This window comes from Sus scrofa, chromosome 2, assembly GCF_000003025.6.
Source record: "Sus scrofa isolate TJ Tabasco breed Duroc chromosome 2, Sscrofa11.1, whole genome shotgun sequence".
Classification (NCBI taxonomy): Eukaryota; Metazoa; Chordata; class Mammalia; order Artiodactyla; family Suidae; genus Sus; species Sus scrofa.
In genome coordinates this window covers 127,088,470-127,106,762 of record NC_010444.4, presented here as the reverse complement: position 1 = coordinate 127,106,762, position 18,293 = coordinate 127,088,470, and the positions used below count along the sequence as shown (strand labels likewise).

Here is an 18,293-nt window from a genome sequence, read left to right as displayed (position 1 = left end):
AAATATCTATGCGTTGCCTAAGATAACAGGCAACATTTGGAGATAATAAACCTCTTTAAGAAGACAATAAAAGCTAAGTGACCTCTCCTCAGAATAAACATTTGCATGCACCCAACATTTTCTGTAAAATTTCAGGATCCCTTGAACTTCAACCATTGACTCTAAGTTAAAATTTTCATCTGGGAACATTACAAAGATTTCAGTCATTTAAAGAATTAACTTTTCTTCATTTGGGATTATGAACTATGGATTTCTCACATAACTTAAGCCATTTACTGCATCACAGATACTTAAGAAAATTTTTCTAGAAATTGAATGTTTCTATCATGATAATAATTTGCATATCCAGGCTGCAAATTCAATATATAACCTACCCTAAAGGATTTTCTGAAAGAAAAAAAAAATTTGACTTCCTACATTTAGTATAATAGGGATTACATGAACAAAATATGGTTGCCACCCTCAGTGAGCTCACAATCAAGCTAGTAAGAAATAGCTAAAACGTAAGAAGTTATATTTTAAAATATTTAAATTTACTTCAATAATAATTTAACAACAAAAGACAACTTTCATCTATCACAGTACCTACTAGCTCAAGTGGATATCTTCAGAGAACGTGAATTATTAATCTTTTTCCACATGCATTTGAGAAATTAACTGATTTATAAAACATAATCTCCATGTTCTGACTTTTCCCATTTCTTTCTATATACAGCATCTTAGAGTATTCAAGTTATCGACTACTTGTAATTTATATAGGAATTAATTTATACATAAGACCATGTCTTGGAGTTCCCATTGTGGCTCAGTGGTAACGAACCCACTAGTATCCATGAGGATGCGGGTTCGATCCCTGGACTCATTCAGTAGGTTAAGGATCCAGCACTGCCATGAGCTGTGGTGTAGGTCACAGACATGGCTCATATCTGGCATTGTTGTGGCTGTGGTGTAGGCTGGTAGCTACAGCTCTGATCTGACCCCTAGCCTAGGAACTTCCATGTGCTACAGGTGCGACCCTAAAAAGATTAGGAAAAAAGATTAAAAAAAAAAAAAAAAAGACCCTTTCTTGTCCCAGTTTCTCTTAAGCAAAATTCTAAAATGAATCTTTTTAACTACCTGAATGTTAAACCATATTACTGTTAAAGCTAAAGGTAGCATTTTATTTCACTGTAATTTTTAATTAATTGTGTACTTTCCTTTCATTCCATTGCTTGCTTAATCCTCACCTGAACCCTGATGAGATACAAGTAACATACTGTCCTTCTCCAAAAAGGGTTATAAATGAAAACTCTAAAGGCCCTATTTATTAATTCAGGGTGATAGCAAAAATTTTTATGTCAAAAATGGATTCAATAAAGCTTCTCTACACAAAAAAGAGAAAAGTGAAAATACTGCTCAAAAAATGTCAAGAGGAGTTCCCGTCATGGCTCAGTGGTTAACAAACCCAACTGGTGTCTATGAGGACATGGCCCCACTCAGTGGGTTAAGGATTTGGTGCTGCCATGAGCTGTGGTGTAGGTGGCAGACGTGGCTCGGATCCCGCATTGCTGTGGCTGTGGTGTAGGCCGGCAGTTGCAGCTCCGATTCAACCCCTAGCCTGGGAATACCTCTGTATGCTGTGGGCATGGCCCTAAAAAAAGATGAAAGACAAAAAAAAAAAAAGTCAACAGCTTTCAATTTACCTTACCCAGGAAATACAAACTCTTCAATGAATCATCTCTGTCTGTCTTGAACCTATTCTCTACTCCAAGTCAACTACTTATTCTCTTCAAAGTCTACATTTTTAAGTCTCTGATTTATATTTTTTACTGTTCACTCTCCCCAAAATACTCTTATTCCTTTGCCTGCCTTTAAAAATTCCATTCCTTCTTCAGACTCATCTCAAAAGCCACTTTTGCCATAAAATCTTTATAGATCTCATACATTACAAAGATCCTCCATGGCACTTCATTAACACATTTCTGTGGTAGTAGCGTTTATTCTGGATTGTAATGCAGTCGTTTGTGAATTTACTGTAGTAATGCTAAGTAACACCAGCCACAAGAGTTGAGACCTGTTGAAAGTTTACTATATGCTAGGAATTAACATTCATTATTTCTACTTTATAGTTGAGAACTGAGGCCTTGAGCGAATGAATAATCTGCCCAGAATCAAGCTATATCCAGGTATGACGGATTTCAGAGACTGAGTGAGCTCTCAGCCACAGTATGTTTTCCTTACTTCTGCATTTCTGCAACATGGAGAATAGTAGCTTTCAAACAGCAGAAACTCAGTAAATAATTTACTGCACTAAACTAGACCATAGTTAGAAAGACCGACTGCTATTACAATTCATTCCAACAGGGTATCCATACTTCCATTCTAACGGAATACCAAACATTGCTCAAAGTTTAAACTAGTTTATACTACTAATTAGGAATTTTATGATTAAACATTTTTAATGTGAACATGAAGGGAAATAGTTTATCTATTGAAAATATATGTTCTTTCAATCCTTAATATGTGTGTATATAATCTGTTTTATGTACTTCAATCCTTCCATATGTATACACATGTATGTACACACACAGGCACAAGCACATACACACACATGCACAAATGGATAACATATAAAGCTGTCACTTGGGATATGGAAAAATATCAAAAATATTCAGAAACTGTCAGAAGGCAATATAGAAGCAAATTAAATTATTTATATCTAAAAGGTTAGCAAACCTGATTTTTGGATTGTTGCATCTTATCTCTATGTTGATGTGCTTCTCTGTTTGATGACAGAGCAGGATCTTGCTGAACTGCACCCACTGGAGTAGGCTATAAGACAATAACAATTAGCATCAATGCATCCCATTTTAGAAGTCTTATTTTAAACTACTAGCCATTTAAAATAATCAAAGAAAAATAAAAGGCACTGTTAAAAAAAGTAACGCTTTAAGATATCTTTCCTAAAATATATTGTTAAAGGTAACAACTTAAAGCAAAGAGAAAATAGCTACTTTTTAAAGTGTTTTCAAATTATTTAAATACTTTATCAAGTATTTATTTTATTTCAACAAAAGACTTTCTAATGCTGTCATTACTTTCAGGTTACTGTTTCAAATCGAAAAAATGAAAATGTGCTTCTTTATGTCTCTCGTTTTCAAAGCTAATGTAAAAATAGAAATATATTTTTAGGAGCATTAAGGGAATAATTCTTTAAAAAAGCTAATAAAATCGCTTCCTGTCAATATTTTAACTCAAAAGAGGCTTATAAAAACTAAATTTTCAAATAAAATTCAAAACTGCATACAAATATATTAATCAAAGTTTACTCATATTTATATTTTAGATACTATATATATTCAAATCACTTTGGATTTAAGAAAAATATTGCTTAAATGCTCAAGTCAATTGTTCAAAAATACTTCAATCTGAGACTTCAGTAGTTTCAAATATGGATAATTGTCTATCTTAAAATTACAAATTGTTTCAAAAGATGGCTTAAGTAAACTGAAAAAAAAAACCTAGGTGATCTTTTAATCACTAAAATATTATATTTTTAAAAGTATATTTGATATTAAGAACCAAATCAGAAGTAAAAAGTTCAAAATAACTTATCATTCTAAAAGGCAAATTCCCCAATGTAGAGCTTTTACAAAACTCAAAGAGTAATTTTTATACTGTGCTACCTGAAATTTCCATTAAAAAAATAAAATGAACCCTTTAAAAATTATTTATTCTCAAATAAGCCTAACATTTATATGGAACCATAAAAGACTCCAAAACACCAATGCAATCTTGAGAAAAAACGAAGCTGGAGGTATCACACTCCGTGGCTTCAGACTATATTATGAAGCTATACTAATCAAAACAGCATGGTACTGACACAAAAACAGACACACAGATCAACAAAACAGAATAGAAAGCACACCTAAGGTCAGTCAATTAACCTGACAGAGGAGGCAAGAATATATAAATGGAGAAAAGACAGTCTCTTCAGCAAGTGGTGATAGGAAAACTGGCAGCTACATGTAAAAGAATGAGATTAGAACATTTCCTCACATTGCATACAAAAATAAACTCCAAATGAATTAAAGATCTAAATGTAAGACCTGGAACCATAAAACTCCTAGAAGAGAACACAGGCAGAACACTCACTGACATAAATTATAGCAATGTTTTTGGAACTATCTCCAAAGGCATAAGAAGCAAAAACAAAAATAAACAAATGGGACCTAATTAAACTTAAAACCTTTTGTAAGCAAAGAAAACTGACCAAATGAAGAGACAACCTAATGAATGGGAGGAAAAACCTACAGATGATCTGACTGACAAGAAGTTAATATCCACAATTTATAAATGGCTCATATAACTCAATACTAGAAAACACAAAAAGCCCAATTTTAAAATGGGCAGGAAACCTGAGTAACATTTTCCCAAAGATATACAGAAGGTCAACAGGGATACCAAAAAAATGCTCAACATTGCTTATTATCAGAGAAGTGCAAATCAAAACTATAAAAAGATATCATCTCACATCTGTCAAAATGGCCATTATTGAAAAGAAAAGAAATAACAAGTGTTAGGAAGGATGTAGAGAAAAAGGAACCTTGTGCTCTGTTAGGAAGAATTTAAATTGGTACAGCCATTATGGCAAAGAGTATGGAGATCCCTCAAAAAACCTAAAACAGAACTCTCACATGATCCAGCAATTCGACAGCAGGGTATATACCCAAAGAAAACAAAAACATTAATTTGAAAAGATACAGGCACCCCAATGTTCATAACAGCATTACTTACAACAGTCAAGATATCGAAGCAACCTAAGTGCCCGTGAACAGATGAATGGATAAAGATGTGCTGTACACACACACACACACACACACACACACACACACACCACAGAATATTATTCACCTATGAAAAAGAATGAAATTCTGCCATTTGCAACAAGGTGGATGGACCTAGAGAGTATCATCCTTAGTGAAATAAGTCAAAGAAAGATAAATATTCTATGTTATCTCTGATATGTGGAATCTGAAAAAAACAAAAGGAAAAAACCCCTTATATATAGCGAATATAACAAAAAAGAAAGAGACTCACAGATATAGATAACAAACCACTGGTTACCAGTGAGGAGAAGGAAGGGGATAAGGGCAAGATAGGGGTATGCGATTAAGAGACACAAACTATTATGTATAAAAATGAGCAACAAGGATATACTACATAGCACAGAAAAATATACCTATTATTTTGTAATAAATTTAAATGGAATATAATCTATAAAATATTGAATCACTAGATTATACACCTAAAACTAATGTAATATTGTAATTCAGATATATTTCAAAATAAAAATATTTGTTCTTAACCCTTTTCAAGTGAAGAAACTATACTGTGAAAAAGAAAGTAAGTACAACAAATAATTCTTTATTTTTATTATACAGCATAGAATACTCACCAACTGTTTACCAATCCAGTCATATTCATAATCAAACATATATCCTTTTCGATCAAATAAGTCAGTAAAAAGCTTTCTTAGGTAGTCATAGTCTGGTTTTTCAAAAAAATCTAGCCTTCTTACATAACGAAGATATGTTGCCATTTCTTCTAGAAAGGAATTTAAAACTATTCTGATTAAACTTTCCTATATACCCATTAATACTATAAGTATAAATATCTAGAAGCACATAGTATAAAAACACGAAAAAGTAGCAAAATTCTACTAAAATTTAAGTATTATGAACTTACAATGAAAAAAAGGGCAGAAAGAAAGGAGAAAAGGAAATAGGAACAAAAGTGAAATGAGACATTAAACAAACATTATTTTTGCTTCATTTTATTAGGAAAAACTAAAATGCTTCTTTTACATATTATTCTTAATAGAAACTTAGGATAGTATTAGAGGTTGAAACAGCAACTTAATAATGCATCATTATTTAACCACAAAACACCATACCTGGCTCATACTTTTTAAAAATTATTTTAAATATTGGTGGAAATTAATTTATATATGAAAACATTTGTGCTAGCTTGCTGGATGTTCTTAGAATGAGTAACACATACCAACTGACCAATAGAGGATTTCAATTCCTAACCCTGGCTATGAACAGTATGCTCACCAAGTGACAGAGCAACATAAAGCTAAAGCGTATCTCGGAAATTTAATACAAGAGGCGTTTAATTCTCCACTAAATTTCTGGTCATAAAATTAACAATTATTTGGTAATACATAAACTTTTGCATCCTGTTAAATTCCCAAATGTATTAGAGATATGCATTTTTTTAAAAGGTCATATTTTCCAGAAATAAAAAGAAAGAAAAAGCCATAAAATTTAATAGGTAAAACGGTCGTTAGTAAAACAGTATTTCCCCATGCAAGCATTGTAATAAGAGATGGTAGGTTACATCTAGCTGCTTTTTTCTTTTTTCTTTTTAGGGCTGCACCTGCAGCATATGGAAGTTTCTAGGCTAGGGGAGCTGCAGCTGTCAGTCTACACTATAGCCACAGCAACGTGGGATCCGAGCTGTACCTGCGAACTATCTCCCAATTCATGGCAATGCTGGATCCTTAACCCACTGAGCAAGGCCAGGGATCAAACCAGCATCCTGTGGATGCTAGTCCGGTTTGTAACCCACTGAACAACACAAAGGGAACTCCCCTAGCTGCTTTTTAATTCAATTTATTATGGCAGCCAGAAGAAGAGGATTATGCACAGCCCAAGAGGCATGAAAGTGGATTCACCCAGTGATCCAGTCATGTGGTGAATCTCCCACCATTCTACTTTCAAGCTCATCACCTGGCTAATTTACCTTGACACCCCCATTTTTCCTGCAGAAATTTATATACTCTTCTTAATGAAATACAGCCAATCTGCCTACACCTAAAGTGTTTGTAGCATTAACCAAGATACTTTTTTTTTTTAATGTTCCAGTTCTAGATGTTACAACAAAAAAGAAAAATATAGAATTAAATTTGCTGTCAATGAATATAAGCAAACTTGAGAAAGGGCTATCTGAGATTATGCTGCTGATGGTATTAATGATAGTATCGTATGGGAGAACCTGTAAATACTGAAGTGGGATAGAAACTCCATCATCTATCTTCAAGTTTGGGTCTCTTTTAACTTAATGTCATTCCATAAATCACAGCAGGTATTTTGCTGGTTTGTGTGAGTTGCCAAAAATCTACATGAGAGTAAAACTATCTCCATTAGACTCCTCAATATAAAATTAGCCTAAAAGTCATAAGGTTGGTACAATTTTACTGTATTTGGAAAACTAAACTAAATCATACATCACACACCTCCTTTGAACTTGACACTGAGACTGAAATGACTAATATTATACACCAACTCTTTATAAATGGTATTTCGCCGCAAATATTTTAACTTATTAAAAGTCTGTCCCTGAAGAAAATATTACCTTAGCTGGTACTGGTCAACAGTATTAAAAGATGCATTTTCTTCTATCAACACCATCTTACAAAGTAAATATGAAAATTGCTTCTGTGATCTATGTATCAAATACTAACATCTTTTAATTCATATTTTTTAAGCACTGAAAAAACTTAAGCAATGAAATTAAAAGTTCTAGTTTTCTGTGTATGAGCACATGTATCGATGTACATTATTCATTACCTGGAAAATTTTCACATAACACTTCTATTGGTGTGGCTCGTTTTGTATCTCCAATTTTCTGATACCTCTCTTTTAATGTGTCTGCCTATAACAGAAGGAAAAAAATCCTGAGAAGTAATTTTAAAATTAAACACTTAGAAGAGAGGATACTAACAATTTATGGAATTTAATAAGGAAGCACAAAAATAATTACCTTTAAACCTTGCCAAGGAAGACTGCCTCTCAGAAAATACATGAACATATGACCTAAAGCTTCTAAGTCATCTCTTCTACTTTGTTCTGAAATAGAAACGAAACATAAATTTCATTTTTCTCTCCCAGTTAAGGATGCAAAAATGGAGAAATGATTCTTTCCTTATATACAAATTAATTCCCCAAAGTTCAGCATATAACTATAAAATGCAGATCTGGTACTTATAAGAGACAAAAACCATGTCTAAATAGTAATGTTTTTAACATTAAAACTATCATCCATCTTTAAAATATATCACTGTGATTTTTTTAGATTTTATTGGAAATTTCTTTCCTTAAATATCTGTTCATAGAAATATAAGGCAAGAGGGAAAGGGTTCCATGATCAAAAAGAGTCACTATGTACTATAGCTCCATCTTAAATTATTCAAAAGGTAACATATTAAAAGTTCTGAAAACACCTAGAGCTAAAAATGTTTAACTTAATTTAGCCCTTCATTTCCTAAACAAAAATTCCATTCCACACATTCTCCATTAATATTAAATACAATTAGTATTTCGTGTAATATGTTTTTAAAGCACTTGTGTTTGACGCATTCCAACAGCAATAACCCCTCTGACATCACCAAAAATATTCTGCCAGAACAAATTGCCATTTTTTCGAGTTGCCATTGTTCTAGTAAAAAAGCATTGTTTAACATATAACTGAGTGGTAATCACAGACCAAGACTCAGGGAGGTACTTATAAATATTTGCTGAGTGAATTATTTTTAATTTCTTGTTACTTAGGTACTTAGTTTTCTTAGTATCTTAAAATAATACAAACCTGCAGACTAACAGACTCTTTGAAAATCTTATGGTCTCCGGAAGAGACAGTTTGGAGGGTGGGGGGATGCGCTTGGGTTATGGGATGGAAATCCTGTGAAATTGGATTGTTATGATCATTATATAACCACAGATGTGATAAATTCATTTGAGTAATTAAAAAAAAAGTTAAAAAAAGAAGCTGTTCAAATCCAAAATGTTTCATCCAAATGAATACTCAATACTATCCAAGCAGTACTAAATGCTATCAAAAAAGCAGACTTTGTAAAGCATGGATCTGAACGAGGGTAAAAGGCTCAAAAGGGTTTTAATTTTTACTATGTAATCTTACAACACTCTGTAACTGTCTTCCCTAACACTTGCTAACAGTTTTAATATATATGTTTGTATTTTTATTTCATTAATATCTATCCTCCCACCTGACAATATCACAGAAGTACAGATGTCTCTTTGGCTCAAGAGCCTCAGGATTTACTCTAACAGCTGCCAGGAAGCAGCCACTCAACACATACTACTTAAATATTTTACCCATTTAAATACACAAATGATGACTTAAAAACCTGGAATATTAGATTTGTCCCTATATTAACTGATTATGTCTCTTTTCTATAAGCATAGGGAAATAGCTAGAAGAATACATATCAAATCATTAGTAATCAAGCATATGAAACTGGAGGACTAGACAAGACACTTCAACTGCTCATTTCATATACTCAAAAATGTGATATAACCAGAATTTTTCTTATATGTTATATCTTAATAATGTATGCACATGCTGTTAAAAATAACATATTTTTCAAATAAGTAAAATAGACCTGAAGTTCTTTTAAAGATGTTAATGAAAGAGGGATGTGAATAACAGGGAAAAGATCAGTAATGCCTTTTATAACTAAAATTTTACTTTATTAGGTTTTGGGAGACTTAAGAATGAAAAGTCAAGCAAAGCAAAAAAAAAAAAAAAAAATTCTTAAGTCCCTGTAAGAATCATTACCAACTCTGAAACTCTTTAAGAACCTCAAATAGGCAGGCCTGAAGTTGGGCATTGATTCCTTGAGTATGACATAGGATAAAATAATATACATTTTATAAAGCTTAGCAGATGATTTTGAAATATAGCCAGATTTGATCAGCACTAAAAAAAGAAACTCTTTTACTTAAGTATAATTTCACATACAATAAAATACACTTACAAAAGGGTACAGTTTGATAAATTTGACAATACACAACCAAGTACCACCACAGTCAAGAAATGTTTCCTAGAAAATCATGGACTTGGAGAATAGACTTGTGGTTGCCAAGGGGGAGGAGGAAGGAGTGGGATGGATTGGGAGCCTGCGATTAACAGATGCAAACTATTGCTTTTGGAATGGATTAGCAATCAGATCCTGCTGTGTAGCACTGGGAACTATGTCTAGTCACTTATGATGGAGCATCATAATGGGAGAAAAAAGAATGTACACATGTATGTCTAACTGGGTCACCATGCTGTACAGTAGAAAAAAAAATTGTATTGGGGAAATGACAATAAAAAAATTTTTTTAAAGTTTCCAACACTCCAAAAGATTCCCTTGAACCCTCGCAGTCTCTTCCTCCCCTGGCTTCAATCATTTATTTGTTTTCTGTCACTCTATAGTAAATCTGATTTTTTTATAGAGTTTCACATGAATAGGATCATATAGTACAGACTCCTGTATCCAGATTCTTTCCCTCAGCATAGTGTTTTTAAGATTCATTCATGTTCTTTGTGCATTGATACCTCATTACTTTTTATTGCCACAATATATTTATCCATTTACCTACTGATGGACCTCTGACTTTCAGTTTTGAGTTACTGTGAATAAAGTTGTTATGAATGTTCTTCTACAAGTCTTTGTATGAACATATGTTTTTATATATCTTGGGTAAATATCCGGGAGTGGGATTACTGTGCCATATGGAAAGTCTACATGTAACTTCCTAAGAAATTTCTACACTGTTTTCCAAAAGGGTTGTGCCATTTTATTTCCACCAGCAATGCATGAGACTTCCAGTTGCTTCAAAGCCGGTCCAATATTTAGTATGGTCAGTCTTTCAAATTTAAGCATGCTAATGGCCATGAAGTATTTTCTCATTATGATTTAATTTGAATTTTACTGGTGACTGACGTTTTGAACATTGTTTTACGTGTTTTAATGGTCATTCATATATCTTTTTGTGACATGTCCATATATTTTACCCATTTTTAATTGTACTATTGGTCTTCTAAAGCTGTAAAAGCTGTTTGCATATCTTGGATACAAATCATTTTCATATATAAATCCCACAAACACGTTTACACGATAGCTTCCTGTTTTCATAGTCTCAACGGTATCTTTCAAAGAAGAGAAGTTTACATTTAGACGAAATTCAATTTATTGGTATTTTTTGTTGTTATTTTATTGTTTGTTATTTATTAATGTTTTCATTAGAAAAACTTTGACTACCCTAAGGTCACAATGATTTTACCCTATTTTTCCTTCAAAAAATTCTATAGTTCTGGTTTTAACATATAAATCTGTGATTCATTTGAATTTTTTCTTTCTTTTTGCTTTTGTCATAGGCTAAGAGTTTAGATTCCTTTTTTTCAATACTGATACCTAGTTATTCTCATACAACGTCTTTTTTTTTTTTTTTTTTGCCATGTCTTGGGCTGCTCCCACAGCATATGGAGGTTCCCAGGCTAGGGGTCTAATCAGAGCTGTAGCTGCCAGCCTAGGCCAGAGCCACAGCAATGCAGGATCCGAGCCGCGTCTGCAACCTACACCACAGCTCACGGCAACGCCAGATCGTTAACCCACTGAGCAAGGGCAGGGACCGAACCCAAAACCTCATGGTTCTTAGTCAGATTCGTTAACCACTGCGCCACGAAAGGAACTCCCACAACTTCTTGACAAGGTCATCTTTACCCCCTTGAATTACTTTTGCACCATCTTCAAAAATTAACTGAGCACCAGAGTTACTACTGTGGCTCAGTGAGTTAAGAACCCGACTAGTATCCATGAGGACATTGATTCAATCCCTGGCCTTGCTCAGTGGGTAAAGGATTCAGTATTGCCACAAGCCAAGACATAGGTCACAGAGGCAGCTCAGGTCTACATTGCCATGGCTGTGACGTAGGCCTGCAGCTGTAGCTTCAATTTGACCCCTAGCCTGGGAACTTCCATATGCCACAGGTGCAGTGAAAAAAAGAAAAGAAAAGAAAAATTGAGCACCTATATATAGATCTATTCCAGGACTCTGTATTAAGATTTGCTTACCTATGTCTATGCCAAGACAACCCAAAATAAGAAGGGAAAAAAAAAAGTAATGATAAATGAAAAACAGACAACCAATAGAGAAAAACATTGGGATCAAAAACCGATTATCTGAAAAGTTCACTGAAATTAATCAGCTCATTAGGATAAAGGAAAGAAAACACAAATTACTAATATAAAGGGCAACAAGGGGGCATCAGGACAGACCCTATAGACCTAGAAGGAAGATAAAGGAATATTATGAACTAATCTTATAACAATTAATTCTACAAATCAGATAAAATGAACAAATACCTTGGAAACTATAAATTACCAAAATTGCCTCCAAAAAACAGGTGAATAGCTCAATACCAATGAGACAAATTTAATTTCTAATTTAAAATCTTCCCAAAATATAATCCAGAGCCCAGATGCCATCACTGGTAAATTCTATTAAAGAGTTAAGGAACAATACCATTTCTACACAAATTCTTTCAGGAAACAGAAAAGAAGGAAACCCTTCCCAACTCAATTCATTACCCTGTTACCAAAACCAGACAAAGGCATTACAACCAAAGAACACTACAGGAAATATGTCTCATCAACACAGGTTCAAAATCCTTAAAAAGATAGTACACCACGATTAAGGAAAGTTCATTCTATCAATTTGAGGTTGATTTAGTTTTCAAAAATCAATCAATGCAATTCTCCATATTAACAGAAGAAAAGATATAAAGCATAAGATCATCTCAGCAGATACAGAGAAAGCACTTGAGAGTATCTAACATGCATTTAAGATTTCAAAAACTCTCATTAAAGGAGAAACAGAAGGATATTTCTTCATTCTGACAAAGGACTTCTATGAAAAACCTACAAATGACATAATTCCTACATGGTGAAAGGCATCCCTAATATCAGGAAAAAAGCAAGGGTGTTCACTTTCACATTTTCCATTCATGACGTAGTGGAAGTTTTAGTCCGTACAAAAAAAGAAAGCAAAAATTAAAAGATACTCAGATTGTAAATGAATAAGTGAAATTATTTTTCTTTGCAGACAATATGATTGCATATGTAGAAAATCCCAAGTAATCTACAAAAATCAATTTTATTTCTATACCAGCTTTGAACAGCTGGAAAATTAATTTAAAACTAAACTTGAATTTGTTGTGGGCTGACAACTATTTACATAGCATTTACATTATATTAGTTATTACAAGTAAACTAGAGATGATTTAAAGTATATGTGAGAATGTAAGTTATGTGAAAATACTACACAATTTTATTTAAAGGGCTTGAGAATTCTGGGATTTTGGCATCCGCAGGGGTCCTGGCATCAATTCCTGGATACCAAAGGACAAATATCCCTACAGTAGGATTCTTTGTAAGGAGAGGAACTCATCATAAAGGCAGTTCTCCTTTGAATTCAATACAAGCTGGCAGGGATGGAGGGAGATGATTTATTTATCATGGTGACAACAAGCGCAATCATAAGGTAACCTTGTATATATGCCTGTCTCAGAGAACAGTATTAGTCTCATAACCTACAAAGTATTTAAAACTTCAAGCCATAAACACAATCTGGTAAAATAAACCTACTACTGAAACTCAGTCTGAAATGCTCCTTACCCTCATAATTCTTTTCTTTGTGTTCTATCACCAACTGACAAATTTGGAAGTAAAGTTCACCATGTAGTAAGTAATAGAAGTCATGGGGAAAGCTTTCTCTTTCAATCACAGTAACTACGGAATACTTCCTCTGGTTTTTAAAGGTTGTATTAGACGAAAAAAAAATCTTCCAAAGCTAACTGTGCTCTTCTTAAACCCTGTTCACATTTTTAAAGCACTTAACTACAAAGACTTGTTTGAAAATGGATGTTTTTCTCAAAAGCCATGAATCCTTCTTATAGGAATGCTTGCTATGAGCAACTAAGAAATTAAAAAGTGACAATTTTCCTTATAGTAGATACCATTGAGGATTCTTTTAAATAAGTTCTCCAATAAATTTAAAAGTTATGTAAATAGTCAATTAAAATTTTGCTCTTCAGTAATACATGTATCACATTAAATAAACACAAAGAACACTATATTATGAGCCTAGTATATGTCAGTGCTTCATCAAGATGATCTTTTAAAATTACAGCTACACTCAAAGTATCAGTAATCACACATTAAGAAACTAAGGCTCAGATGTGGTGTAGGTCGCAGATGCAGCTCGGATCCTGTGTTGCTATGGCTGTGGTATAGGCCAGCAGTTGATTCGACCCCTAGCTTGGGAACCTCCATATACCACAGGTGAGGCCCTAAAAGCAAAAAAAGAAACTAAGGCTCAGAATAGTTGTGATTAGCTAAAACTATGAACCTATTGGCCATCCATGTCTTCTTTGGAGAAATGTCTATTTAGGTCTTCTGCCCATTTTTCAATTGGGTTGTTTGGTTTTTGTCTATGGAACTATATGAGTTGTTTGTATATTTTGGAGATTAAGTCCTTGTCAGTTGCATCGTTTCAACTATTTTTTTTCCCATTCTGCAGGTTGTCTTTTCATCTTTTTTTTTTTTTATGGTTTCCTTTGCTATGCAAAAGCTTGTGAGTTTGATTAGGTCCCATTTGTTTATTTTTGTTTTTATTTCTATTGCTTTGGGAGACTGACCTAAGGAAACATTTACTGTTAATGTCAGATAATATTTTGCCTATGTTCTCCTCTAGGTCAACAGGTACATGAAAAAAATGTTCATCATCATTAACTGTTAGAGAAATGGAAATCAAAACTACAGTGGGGTACGCCACACACTAATCAGAATGGCTATCATTAATAAGTATACAAACAACAGGCTGGAGAGGGTGTAAAGAAAAGGGAACCCTCCTACACTCTTGATGGGAATGTAAATTGGTACAACCACTATGGAAAACAGTATGAAGGTACCTCAGAAAACTAAATACAGTTTAGTTTTTTGGATCATACAGAACTACCATATGATCCAGCAATCCCACTCCTTGGCATCTATCTGGACAAAACTTCTTTTTTTTGTCTTTTTAGGGCTGCACCCATGGCATATGGAGGTTCCCAAGCTAGGAGTTGAATCAGAGCTGTAGCTGCTGGCCTACGCCAGAGCCACATCAGATCTGAGCTGCATCTGTGAACTACACCACAGCTCACAGCAATGCTGGATCCTTAACCCACTGACTGAGGCCAGGGATCAAATCTGTATCCTCATGGAAGCTAGCCAGATTCGTTTCCACTGAGCCACAACAGTAACTCCCAGACAAAACTTTCACTGAAAAAGATACATGCACTCCTATGTTTACTACAGCACTATCCACAATAGCCAAGACATGGAAACAACCTAAATGTCCATCCACAGATGAACGAATTAAGAAGATGCGGTATATATACACAATGGAATATTACTCAGCCATAAAAAAGAACAAAATAATGCCATTTTCAGCAACATGGATGGAACCAGAGATTCTCACACTAACTGAAGTAAGCCAGAAAGAGAAAGATAAATAATATATGATATCACTTATATGAGGAAATCTAAAATATGGCACAGATGAGCAGAAAAGAAATAAACTTATGGACACAGAGAACAGACTTGCGGTTGCCACGCAGGAAAGGGAAAGACGGGGATGGACTGGGAGTTTGGGCTTAGTAGATGGAAATCATTACATTTAGAATGAATAAGCAATGAGGTCCTGCTGTATAGCAGAGGGAACTATATCCAATCACTTGTGATAGAAAATGATAGAAGATAATATGAGAAAAAGAACATATATATGTATAATTGGGTCACTTTGTTCAGCAGAAATTGACAGAACATTGTAAATCAACTATAATTTAAAAATTAAAAAGGAAACAAAAAACCTATGCACCTAAAAAAGGGAAGGCAGGATTCTAAACCACATGTCTATACTTATTTCACTTCAAAAAGCTAGGTAGAACTAATCAGTTAATAAAATGTTTACTGAAAACCTCTGCAATGCTTTTCTACTTTAAAATTCTAGGAGCTCCTGTTATGACACAATAGGATCAGTGGTGTCTCAGTGCCAGGACACAGGTTCAATCCCGGCCTAGCACAGGGGGTTAAAGGATCCAGCATTGCCAGAGCTGCAGTGTACGCTGCAACTGCGGCTCATATTGGATCCCTGTCCCAGGAACTCCATATGCCACGAAGCAGCCGAAAAAGAAAAAAAAAAAATTTCAAATGAAAAATTTAAAAAATAAAAATTCTATCAAGTCCCCTTGTGGAACAGCAGGTTAAGGATCCCGTATTGCGACAGCTATGGCACAGGCTGCAGCTGTGGCACAGTTTGGATCCCTTGCCAGGGAACCTGCACATGTCATGGGTGTGGTCAAAAAAAAAATTCTACTCCTGCATCTCAAATTATTTTTCTCTTTTTAAAGCTGATTTTATTCCTCACTTGCCTAGCAACATTTCTATTTCAAATAAACTGTTATTCAACTTCCAACAATTGTAAAATTTTCCTTTCAAATTAACTAAAATTTACCTCTGTCCAAAAAAAAAAATCAAAAGCCTTATTTAGAAGCAGGAAACTTTCTAATATGCACATGGATACTTACAAGAATAAACATATTAGTGTATTTCCCTGCAAGATATAAAACAAGGCTGAAGACATGCAAGTTAAATTAAATACAAGCATGACAAGAGAGCCTGAACAACAAAAATTCTCACTGAAGAAAATTTAAACCATTCTTTATACATAAACCAAAAAATAAAAATAAACATCACCACAAGTAAATACAAGTTTTACTTTCTATTTTCTTCTAAAGTGTTAAAAGTTACTTTTCCTTGGCACCCCACAAAAGAAAAAAGAAAAAAAAAAAAAAAAAAACTCTTCCTCAAGATTCACTGGGCTCACTTACATTTTTCAAAATCACATAATTAAGATGAGTTTTTAGAAGTGAAAACACAAACCTAAAAGAAAAGAGGAAAAGCACAATTATGCAAGACAATCTGCAGCAATAACTCACTAATCCATATACCTAATATAGCAATATCATGAACTGAGGAAGAAAAAAGTTTTCTGAGCAGCAGAACCTAGAACATGTATTAGTTTGATTCCTAAAAAAGTTCTCCTGACTCCTTGAAGAAGCAAATGAATACAAGAAAAAAGCAAAGTGTTGCCAGTAGTAGAAGTCATACATATAATAATAAAAAGCAAAAATACAATTGAAGAGAAAAAATGTATTAAGAAATACAGTACTTCAAGATTTAGAGTGAAGCTACAGCAATCAAGATAGTACAGTATTGGCAAAAGAATAGACAAATAGATCAATGAACAGAATAGAGAGCCCAGAAACAGATCCATGTAAATACAGTCAACTGATTTCAGACAAGATAGTAAGGGCAATAACATAATGGAGAAAAGCTAAATCTTTTCAACAAATAGTGCAAGAACAACTGAACATCCATATATAAAACAGTGAATCTAGACACAGACCTTATACTGCTCACAAAAATTAACCAAAATGGATGAGACTTAAATTTAAAACACAGAATTATAAAATTCCTGGAATATAACATAGGAGAAATCTAGAGGATCCTGAGTTTTTAAAACTACAGGCACAACACATGAAAGAAATAGCTAATGAGATGGACTTCATTATAATTAAAACTTTGGCTCTGTGAAAGAAACCATCAAAAGAGCCACAGATTGGGAGAAAATATTTGCAAAACACACTCCTCATAAAAAAAACTATTATAGAAACTATACAAAGCACCTTTAAAATTCAACAATAAGAAAACAAACAACTTGATTAAAATGGTCCAAAGACCTTAACAGACGCCTCACCAAAGAGGATATATAGGTGACAAATAAGCACAGTGAAAAATGTTCCATATCATATGGCATCATGAAATGCCTATTAAAATGAGATAACACTAGACATTTATTAGAATGGTATAAAACCAAAACACTAACAATACCAAATGCTGGTGAGGATGTGGAGCAACAAGAATTTTCATTCATTGGTGGCAGGAATGCAAAATGACACAGCCACTTTGGAAGACAGTTTGGGAGTTGCCTACAAAACTAAACATACTCATACTACAAGATTTGGCAATTGAGCTCCTTGGTATTTACACAAAGGAGTTGAAAACGTATGTTTATACAAAAACCACACAAGAATGTTTATAGCAACTTTAGTCATAATGCCCCATGAACTGCCAAGCAATGAAGAGGTCTATCAGTGGGTGAATGGATAAATAATCAGTGGTATCTCCAGACAATGGAATATTATCCAACACTTAAAAAAAAAAAAAAAAAAAAAAAAAAAGCTATCAAGCCATGAAAAAACATGGAGGAACCTGAAATGTATATTACTAGGTGAAAAGCCAATCTGAAAAGGCTACATATTGTATGATTTCAACTATATGGCATCGGGAAAAG

At 33.7% G+C, this 18,293-nt stretch overlaps 1 protein-coding gene across 13 annotated transcripts in view; it reads right to left on the bottom strand.

Annotated features, from left to right (window-relative positions):
- CSNK1G3 (casein kinase 1 gamma 3) overlaps positions 1 to 18,293 on the bottom strand; it is a 115,812-nt gene that overhangs the window by 22,785 nt on the left and 74,734 nt on the right. For 8 of the 13 annotated variants that reach the window (XM_021084691.1, XM_021084697.1, XM_021084699.1 and 5 more), the window contains exons 7-10: positions 7,810 to 7,895; positions 7,617 to 7,701; positions 5,438 to 5,586; positions 2,716 to 2,811 (exon numbers count right to left, since the gene is read on the bottom strand). In XM_021084691.1, the coding sequence (XP_020940350.1) occupies positions 2,716 to 2,811; positions 5,438 to 5,586; positions 7,617 to 7,701; positions 7,810 to 7,895 (416 nt within the window). The remainder of the gene's footprint in view (positions 1 to 2,715; positions 2,812 to 5,437; positions 5,587 to 7,616; positions 7,702 to 7,809; positions 7,896 to 18,293) is intronic. The other 5 variants (XM_021084696.1, XM_021084700.1, XM_021084698.1 and 2 more) reach the window with 1 other exon arrangement.